General features: G+C 43.2%; 1 protein-coding gene across 42 annotated transcripts in view; it reads right to left on the bottom strand.

The window, feature by feature from the left end:
* DROSHA (drosha ribonuclease III) overlaps positions 1 to 10,732 on the bottom strand; it is a 137,029-nt gene extending 126,297 nt beyond the window's left edge. For 26 of the 42 annotated variants that reach the window (XR_013418018.1, XR_013418017.1, XR_013418016.1 and 23 more), the window contains exons 1-4: positions 10,629 to 10,732; positions 9,449 to 9,575; positions 7,736 to 7,801; positions 4,445 to 5,278 (exon numbers count right to left, since the gene is read on the bottom strand). Coding sequence is in view for 36 of the 42 variants with exons in the window: in XM_078003707.1 (XP_077859833.1) it covers positions 4,445 to 5,278; positions 7,736 to 7,755 (854 nt within the window). In the remaining 6 variants the exon portion in view is untranslated. 42 annotated transcript variants of the gene reach the window in all.
* Positions 10,733 to 10,861: the final 129 nt, after the last annotated feature.

The raw sequence follows: 10,861 nt of genomic DNA on the forward strand, positions 1-10,861 counted from the left end.
GCTTTTATAGTGAAAATTAGGACAAGATTCTATAATGAAAGAGTTCTTAATGCTTATGGCTTATATGCTTGAGTTGTAGTTCCAGCTATCACTAACCTGCCATGAGGCCATGACTAAGTCACTTGAATGCTATTTTTCATCTGGAAAAAAACTAAATGGAGATTTTGGGCTTACTTAATGTAAAAAAAATAGATGAGGAATTTTTAAAACCTTCCAATGTAAAACTGGGGTTTAATAATATTAATAGCTTTTGAGCCTATTTAACAATGAGGATCTAGAAGAGATATCTGAACTCCAGTGTGACTGAATCAGAACTACAAGTCTAAAGGAAGTAACCTTCCAATCTTAGAATAGGAAAAATAAAATGCTAGATTAACCTGAGTCCAGAAAGAAGACCATAAAAATGTTTGAACTCAAAAATATTCCCCAACCTATCGCCAAACAGAAATGTCGACACATTGAAAACAGAACTTACAAAACTGACAGAGATCAGTGAGTGCTTAAGTATTAAAATAGAAATTGTTTTCCACTTAAAGATTCCCCTGTTCTAAAGGAAGACTCCTTTGAATAATGTTTCTGATATATACACAATCCTCACATATACACCAGCTAACCCAAATAAAGCAGTCAGAGATTCGGATTCTACATTCTTCATCTCATACATTTCTAAAATCACAGTTTACATTTGGGCAGTAAATTTTAGTTATTGTATAGAAATTAGTGAACCATGCCACATGTCAAAGATATATGTAATTTGTAATGACATGGCTGTTGAAAAGAATAATTGCCTACATTTCTAAATAAAAATTCTAATTAGAGAATATTTCTAATTTTTGTTTTTTAACATATAGCCAATAGAATTTTGCATTTAAGAATAACACTTCTAATGATGATTAGTACCTCTGAGTGGGTAGGACCTGAAAAGACCAATTTGGATATAAATAACATTAGTAACACTATTAAGACAAATTCATTTAAAGCAAGGAAAGCTATGTTTGTGTTACTTTTCCCAAGATTCTTCCTTGTTTGCAAACATTAAGATATTCCTTAGGTACATTAGGCTAGTTCTCCAATAGCTACACATTTACCGTTCCAAGGACAGCGGTGAGAATTCCTGTGTGGTAGTGCTCCCCAGCTAGGTGAAGCCCAGGGCACACTTCCTTACCACTCTGCTCAACAGTGTACTTGGTGCACTACATTTGCCTGTAGCGATTTCTTTCCTTATCCCCTAGAGTAACTTTCATTTTTCATGACAACAAATATATATATCCACTTCTTCACAGACCTTTTCTAAACACAGTCCACCCTAAGACAATCTTGCAATTATTATTCAACCACATTTTGGAGGCAGAGAAAAATAGGGAAGACAGAATTTGTAAAAGGATAGATTCACTTACCCCAAGAAGCAGGGGAGGAGCAGCCAGAGAACAGACTATAGAATTTGCATAAACTTAACACAGTCCAAATTTATGAAGATTCCGTTTTCCCAATATACTTCTAGAAGTTATATTAGGACTTCATGTGCTCCATGTTTGTTTCACAAAAGCATGTCATATAAGACAAATGACTGATATTCCACCTAATTAATATCCCAAAGGGAGCCAATTCTAATGTAGCTATGCCACTAGGCAGCTCCAAAACAAATGCCCCAAGCACATTATAAAACAACTCGAATATAAATAAAGACCATTTTAGAAAGATATAGATCCTCATACTAAAGGAGTGTGGTTTAGAATAAATCAGGTTAGAAGTAATTCTTACAACACTTGATTTTACTGAGATCCTCAATTCACAGGACATTCGAGTTTCTTCAAACAAAAACATAACTCAAAGTTGAAGACTTGATGGAAAAATTTAGGATTTACAGCAGAGCCCTGACAACTCCTCTAATTACAGCATCTCAAAACGGAAGGGGAAATAAAACACTATCTAGAATGCTTGCTGCAAAATGTTTTCCCAGAAACGAAATTATTAACAATTACTTTGGAGTCTGAAGAGAACTATTTACAAACTATTTACCTATTACTCTTTCCAGTTTACGTTTGCACTACAAAACTATCATAAAAATGATAGTAACATTAACTATCACATGCCAGCCAGGAGTGGTGGCTCACGACTATAATCCCAGGACTTTAGGAGGCCAAGGCAGGCGGATCACTTGAGGTCAGATGAGACCAGCCTGACCAACATGGTGAAACCCCGCCTCTACTAAAAATACAAAAATTAGCCGGGCATGGTGGCAGTGCCTATAATCCCAGCTACTCGGGAGGCTGAGGCAGGAAAATCGCTTGAACCTGGGAGGCAGAGGTTGCAGTGAGCTGAGATCGCGCCATCGCACTCCAGCCTGGGGGACAAGAGCAAGACTTTGTCTCCAAAAAAAAAAAAAACTATCACATGCCTATGACTCTGCCAACTCTGTGATGTATTCTGTACATCACAGAATATTGACCAGAAACAGTAGTTCATGCTGAAAAGATTTTTAAAGTCTACCAACTCTCACTCAGCTTTGGCCCACCAGAAATCAGTCATCCCTACAAGAAACACATTCCCTTCTACCTTCTACCAGGCCACCAGGGAGAGGCAACAAAGCATTTTCCTTCTGAACCTTCTAAGCACTAATCCCTCTCTTCAAGGCAGAGAATGACCACTATCATTTAATTGACTGGCAAAATGTTTAGTCAGAGCCAAATTGATAGAGCCATGAGAAAAGTGTGGAAACAGATGTGAATTGTTGCTCTTGTTTGGCAGAGCAACAAGAGCCAAGACCAGCTCTCTGCAAACCCATAGTGAAGTCACTTGGTCTGGGGAGCTCAAACACTTTCGGCACAAAAGTTCCACAAGACAATGAAGGTAAGTACACTACTGGGGAAAGAAAGAGAAGCACCATTATTAGCTTGACAATAGAAGACCTCAAATCTTCATCAACGTAAGAGTTCACCGAGGCATAAATAAACATTAGCACAATTGATATGTGTCTTTTATTTTTCCATATAAACCAATGGTTCTTACGCTTTTGGGGTAACAGACTCACACCCTCCTCTTTAAGAATCTGATGTAAGCTTCCTTATAGAAAAACACACACACACAAAAGTTGCATATAACTTCAGAGTATTTCTGTAAGCCCAGCTAGAATCCCAGTTTTAGAAATGCCTCCTTGAAACCTTATTTCTCTCATATTTATACATATCTGGCCTTTTGAAAAAAGAAATGTAATATAGAATGAAACAGTATTTTTTAACTACAACTTTCTTCAGTAAGAATCCATTTCAATGCAACAAAATCAGATTAAAAGCAATTTTGGGCCAGGTATGGTGGCTCATATCTATAATCCCAACACTTTAGGAGGCCGAGGTGAGTGGATCACTTGAGTTCAGGAGCTCAAGACCAGCCTGGCCAACATGGTAAAACCCTGTCTCTGCTAAAAATACAAAAATTAGGACAGGCACGGTGGCTCACACCTGTAATCCCAGCACTTTGGGAGGCTGAGGGGGGCTGATCACCTGAGGTGAGGAGTTCGAGACCAGCCTGGCCAACATGGCAAAACCCCGTCTCTACTAAAAATACAAAAATTAGCTGGGCGTGGTGGTGCACACCTGTAATCCCAGCTACTCAGGAGGCTGAGGCAGGAGAATCACCTGAACCCAGAGGCAGAGGTTGCAGTGAGCGGAGATCGTGCCACTGCACTCCAGCCTAGGTGACAGAGCGAGACTCCGTCTCAAAAAAAAAAAAAAAAAAATTAGCAGGGTGTGGTCGTGTGTACCTGTAATCCTATCTACTTGGGAGGCTGAGGTGACAGAATCGCTTGAACCAAGGAAACCGAGGTTGCAGTGAGCTGAGACTCGCCATTGCACTCCTGCCTGGACAACGTAGTGAGACTCCATCATAAAAAAAAGAAAGAAAAACACTAACTTTCATAATGTGTAAATAATTTTACTTCATTTTACAAAGAAACCAACCAAGAAGGCAACAATGTACAATAAATTTCCATTTATCCTAAAAATCAGAAAGTCCTGCCTGTTAACTAATTTGATTCTTTATTAACATGCAAATCGCCAGTTCCAAAAACACTCAAATGCTATAACCTGACATGATGATCACACCGAACATAATTTAATCTATGCTAACACAGAAAATACAAGATCTTTCAACTCATGGGATCATCATTAAAATGCCAACTGTATTATGCAGAGTGAAAGTCTTATATTAACTGAAATGAATCTACACTGATACATTTGGAATGCTTTTTAAAAGCAATTTTTTCTGACATCAACTTATTTACTTGTCAGTTGTTTCTTCCTCTTGAAAACAGAGTCCAAAGTGTGCTTCCTTTCCTCATATAAATCAAAATGCACTACTGGACCCTTTTGGTTTGGTTGCCATAAATGGAGAATGACTGTGTCTGGGCCTCTGCAGTTCATTAAAGAACTACGCACAAGTGGTTTACCTGCTCCGCTCGTAGCTGCGGTGGCGAGATGGTGTTCTCCCTCGGTCATAATCAATTCTGTACCGGCTGTCTTGTCTTCTCCTGTCAGGACTGCGGCCTCGCTCCCGCCGATCCAGGGACCGATGCCTCTCACCTCGCCCATGACTGTGATCTCGGTGCCTGTGATCATCATAGTGTTTCAGCCTTTCTGGGGACCTTCTCTCACTGGGAGCCTTTGGGAGTGGGTATGGAGGGAGATGTCTGAAATGAGGACTACTGCTGTTATTAGCACTGGGCAAGAAAGAACTAGGGTTGTTCTGGAAACTATTAAAACTGGGAGGTGGGAAGTTGTGGTGAGAATAGCCCGGAGGGTACTGATAATTAACCTGCTGTGGCATTACTGGAGGGGGCGGGGGATGAGGCATGGAGGGAGGGGGCATCATGAAGGGGAAAGTGCCTTGTCCAGGAGGTGCCCCAGGGACTGGGGGGTTATTAGGACAAGGCATTGGTGGTGGCATGGGAGGAAAACAAGGAGGAACTGGGAAGGGATGCCTCATCTGGTGGTTGGGGAAAGGAGGCCTGATTGGGCAGGGGGGAAGAGGGCCTTGTGCTGATGGAGGCATGGGTGGGGGGAAGGGTACAAAGTCTGGTCGTGGAGGGAGAAAATTAGGGGCTGGAGAGTTTGAGAAAGTGGTGGAAGGGACACTTGGAGGTTCATATTGATATTGCACAGGAGGCTGCTGAGGGTGAAGCAGTCTTAGATTTTGGGGCCTAAAGGATGGTGCTGAGGGTCTGGCTCCATGTCCTCCTCGTCCTCGGGGACACCCTCGTCCCGGGTGGAATGACATTCTGTGACTTCATGGCATAAAAGAAAAAGTGAAAAGTTTTTTTTAAAAAATAATCCTCACTATGTAAACAGGGTTTCACAAATGCCTGACCATCTTGATGAGCAACTCAAAGACCCCCTAGTCAAGCCACTGGAATATACCACCCATTTAACACTGAGTTCCTGCTAATATCTGAAACCCTCATGCTCAATAAACTCCTCTTCCCCTTTCTTGGCCACACAGCCCACTGCCATGTTTAGTCCCTGGACCGACCATTCCTTAAAGCTGCTCCATTTCCAAAATGACGAATTCAATATCCCATTGTTCACCATTTGCTATTATGCCTTTGCTCAAGTTCCCCTCTGATCTTGACCTCACAAGAACAAGGGAGCTTGCCTCCCCAGACCCCGCTCCCACTTCCAAATGCATATTTGGGATTACCACCCTCCCTCTGCAATCCTCCACCTCTCCCTGCTACCAGACCCATTACATCAGCATTTGAAAGTGCTCGGGTCTATTCCAATATAAAGTACTTTCGTTGGCCTCCAGGTCTCCCTTGACTTTGCCCGTTCTTTGCCCTCCCCTTCACAGTCAAATGACCTGAAAAAGTTGCTACAGACTGAATGTTTGTGTCCACCCCAAAATTAATGCTGATGAAACCCTAATGCTGATGTGATGCTATATGGAAGTGGCGACTCTGAGAGGTAATTATGATAGGATTAGTACCGTTACACAGAGAGGAAGAAAAAAGAAGCCCCCGCCACCCACCCCTTGCCAGGTGAGACTACAACAAGAAGGCAGCTACCTACAAGGCAGGAGGAGGGCATGCATCAGAAACCTGGCTGTGCTGGTACCCTGATCTCAGACTGCCAGCCTCCAGAACTGTGAGAAATAAATGTTTACAGTTTAAGTTACCCAGTCTGTAACATTTAGTCATGGCAGCCCAAGCTAAGACAAAACTGTATATACTTCCAACTCACTCTAATCCAACTTCAGCTTCTACCAGCACTCCAATAAGTGACATGATCAGTGTCCACCTTGTCTTGAAAACCAAAGGTCATTTTCAATTACCTTGCTTGATCTCTGTGCAGCAATCACCCCAGATACCTCCCTACTTGCCTCCCTAGCCCCCACCCCCATGGATGCGTTTCTTGGCTTCCTGACATGACGCCTTCACTGTGGCCTTCCTACTCCTCAGGCTGTTCCTCCTGGCAGTCTCCCATACCAGCTTCTTCTCTGCTAGCGGGACTTTAACCGTCTGGTATTCCTCAGGGGTCTAGCCCAGGCACTCTGCTCACTCTCTCTTCCAAAGTGATGCTACCCACCTGCACTGCTTCAATTAACACCAATCTGTCAGTAACTCCCAAGTTACACCTTTAGCCCACAACTCCTGAGTTCCAGACCCACCCTGCCAATTGCCAACCCCATCTCTCTCCTTGAGTGTCTCACTGACTCTGCAAATTCAACATACCATATGCTAAAAGGAATTAATGACCTTCCCCTCCAAGACAAACATTTGCTCTTTTCCTAGTACTTCCTATCTCAATAAATGACACCATTAATGGTCCTAAGACATATACCAGGGAATCATCTGACTTGTCCTCCCTCACCCCCCATCCTTAGCTAAAAATTTATTTTAAAATTGCTATCACTTATACGGCAACTATCCCTTAATAAAAAAATAAAGAAAAAAATCCTATTGTTTCTGCTTCATAAATATTTCCTGAATTCAACTACTTCACACCATCACCTCTTGCATGGCTATTATAATAATATCCTTGCTGGCCTTTCTATAACCACTGTCACTGACCCCAGGGCTTCATTAGGTTCCTTGCTCTCACAATCCTCTGTGCTGCTTCTTGGCAGGTCCTACAATAATTACAATCCACCTACTAAGGACCTAATTCCACCTTCTTTTTTTTTTTTTTTTTTTTTTTTTGAGATGGAGTCTTGCTCTGTGGCCCAGGCTAGAGTGCAGTGGCACGATCTCCGCTCATTGCAAGCTCCACCCCCCAGGTTCATGCCATTCTCCTGCCTCAGCCTCCCAAGTAACTGGGACTACAGGCCCCCACCACGACGCCCGGCTAATTTTTTTGTATTTTTAGTAGAGACGGGATTTCACAGTGTTCGCCAGGATGGTCTCGATCTCCTAACCTCGCGATCCACCCACCTCGGCCTCCCAAAGTGCTGGGATTACAGGCGTGAGCCACCACGCCCGGCCCTAATTCCACCTTTAATGTCTGCCTGCACCTCAGAACTGCAAGCGCTATCAGGGTGGTGCTCTGGGATGTCTATTAACTGTTCTGGTCTGGCTTCCTAGCCCTGTGCATGGCCCTCTGTTGTATTGTGCCCACTGCTGAAAGAACGAGCACATCATCCCCTCTCCCCATGTATCTAAATCCTTTCCACCCTCCATAGCCCAGCACCAATGTTTGCTCCTCTCTCGGTTCTCCCAAACTACTGCCATTCCCATCACAGCACTCACCATGTGTTGCCCTGCATCATGACGTACCACCTGGGTATGTCACATCTTCCACAGAGAATATAAGCTCTAAAAAACAGAAAGAATAAAACAGACATAAATATGTTTCCCAAACTTCCAATGCTACAAAATATTTCTGCAATTACCATAACACTGATTTTGCAGTTTCCAATACACTTAGCCTACTAACAAAATTCAAAGTATGTTGAACTGTATTAAAGTTTCCAGCTAAATTTTTAATGTCCTTAAATTTTAAAATGTCATTATTACCAGTTTTGCCAACTCAAAACTATCAGCAGCTAAAAAGACTTATAGGCATAGATCATCTCTAATTTGTTAAAAGACTTGGGAAAAAAATCATTTCCCCTCTTCCCCTTCATACTCTCACTTCCTTCATGGTAAAAACATGTAGGCATAGGCCGGGCGCGGTGGCTCACGCCTGTAATCCCAGCACTTTGGGAGGCCAAGGCAGGCGGATCACAAGGGTAGGAGATCAAGACCATCCTGGCTAACACGGTGAAACCCCGTCTCTACTAAAAATACAAAAAATTAGCCAAGCGTGGTGGTGGGCACCTGTAGTCCCAGCTACTCGGGAGGCTAAGGCAGGAGAATGGCAAGAACCCGGGAGGCGGAGCTTCACACTCCAGCCTGGGTGACAGAGAGAGGCTCTGTCTAAAAAAAAAAAAAAAAATGTAGGCATAGACCAAACACAAAAATCACAGTGCGACCAGCATTCAAATTCAAACATAACCATAATCCTGTTAACACAACAGTTATGATTCTTGATTTTCATTCTCAGTTCCTCCCACAGAAAAACACTGTAAACATGAATGATTTTCCAAATACTTGAACTTCAGCAAAACATTAAAAAAAAACTCACATAAATATTGAGTACAAAAAGCTTTAACATAGAAACATTTTCCTAAAGTCTTTCTAACTAAAAGTCTCACCAATAGAACTTAACTATGTAGACTTTCAAATGGCCAATGAAAATAATTTCAGATTATCTTAGCAATCAGTGTGCTTAATAAATAATAGGCACCAAATAATATCTTTTTTTTTTTTTTAGAGACAGAGTCTCACTCTGTCCCTAGGCTGGAGTGCAGTGGTGCAATCATAGCTCACTGCTGTCTCTTACTCCTGGGCTCAAGCAATCCTCCCATCTTAGCCTCCGAAACAGCTGGAACTACAGGCGTGAGTCACTGTGCCTGACTCCTGACTATTATTATCTAGTCCAGTACCCTTATGATAAACCTAGGGCCCAGACAGGTGCTCCTGAGGCTACTTACCGCCAACAGAATCAAGTTCAAAGTCTGTGCTTGGCATTTAAGGCCCTACAGACTCTGCACCCAGGCTTGTTCTCCAGTACCTTCCCCACAAAGACCCTACTACCCCATGTTTTCCCAACGGATTACCATTCGAGTACAAAGAACCAGTTAGTTCTTTGCTCCCGTTCTACTTCTAAAATTTCTCACCCTAGGCAGAGGTTGCAGTGAGTTCAGATCGCACCATCGCACTCTAGCCTGGGCAACAAGAGCGAAACTCCATCTCAAAAAAAAAAAAAAAAAATCTCCCAACATATGAATCTGCCCAGTGATTTTTCTATCTATCTACCAATCTTAAATGCCACCTCCTCTATGAAGCCCTTCCTGATTCCCTTAGGTAATCCCATTCCGTCTAGACTTAGTCTATACTTAATTCTTCTACAGCACTTACCAGAGGCTGCCTCACATCACAGTGAAGTATGCACATGTCTAACTCCTCCACTAGATTATCAGCTCCTTGATGATATGGGTTGATTCACAGTCATTTCTGTATCCTTCACATCCCCAGGAAAAGGAACCTACACACAGTTGGTGGTCAATATATGTTTACTGTCTCACCAATAGTATATGTTTCCATGTTGCTACTGTACATTTCCCTTCCATGTATCTCTGCAACAGAAAGCAGACCTTTTCACTGATTCATGCAATATTTAATGAGCCATACATGGGAAGTACTATCCCTGGCCTTGTAGACTCAGAGATAAGTAAGACACACAGCCTGTAGGATTCAAGGAGCTCAGAACCCACATACAAGTAAGTATTTTAAAAATACTTGCAAAATAATGCAATAAACACACAAAAAAGAGGTATGTTCAGGGCTTAAGGGAACACAAAGGTGTGTGCTGCACCTAGGGGTGGGAAAAGTCATTGTCATGAACACTCTTGCACAGTGTGAAACTGCCAGATCCTCATGGATGTTTCTGTAGTTAGAAAATCTAAAAATACTAATCATGAAATTGACCTATTGAAGGCATAGTCCGGCTATGTTGTGGATGCAGACTTTAATTCAAAAGTCAAGGAATTCACTGCAACTGGAAAAGTAACTCTTTTCTCCGTCTGTCTCTTCTCGGTTGCGGTTTGGAAGCAAGAGACACTGAGGGAGCTGTCTTGAATAGTTAACACAGCCAGGAACGTCAGTGCATGTAAAAAGAATTGTAAAGTGTGACTACATTTTTACTGAGAACCCCCTCTTTCCCCAGGTGGATCTGCAGGGCAGTCACCTTCATCCTGATCCGTAACTGCATATTTACTGTTTGCATCTCCCGCCAGACGCTGCGCCCCACGAGGCAGGCGCTGAGCTCAGGATCTCGCTCCCCTCCGAGAGCTGGACGGCCCCAGGCCTGGACCATAGTGTGTGCTCCACAAATGAAGGAAAGGTCTCCTTTTTCACTTCCACCTACTTGCGGGATCCAGGCCTAGGGTCGCTGTTTTGCCCTTAGCTGCAGATCTGAAGTAGGGCTTCCCGACCCCAATTCCCGGACGCCTTTCACCCCAGCCCCGGAGACTCCAGCCCCGTTTAAATCCTGACACTCGGAAACTCTCTTCGAACACTTGCAAGGTCCCCTTTTTACCTATAAAAGGCTCTCGGGCCACGAGGTCGCCGTCAGAGAAAAGCCAGGCTACTACTCCAGGCACCAAGACAGTGGCGCCGCCCGCGCCTCCGGAACAGGAAACCGAGGGAATTAAAAAGCAAACCTGAGACAGCTGGGCCAAGGGAGGGAAAACGCTTCAGCACACCACAGGGCCTTGTACGCGGTGATTGGAGCGTCAATGAAAGCGATGGACGTCTAGACCAATCGTCAGC

This window comes from Macaca mulatta, chromosome 6 (assembly GCF_049350105.2).
Source record: "Macaca mulatta isolate MMU2019108-1 chromosome 6, T2T-MMU8v2.0, whole genome shotgun sequence".
Lineage (NCBI taxonomy): Eukaryota > Metazoa > Chordata > Mammalia > Primates > Cercopithecidae > Macaca > Macaca mulatta.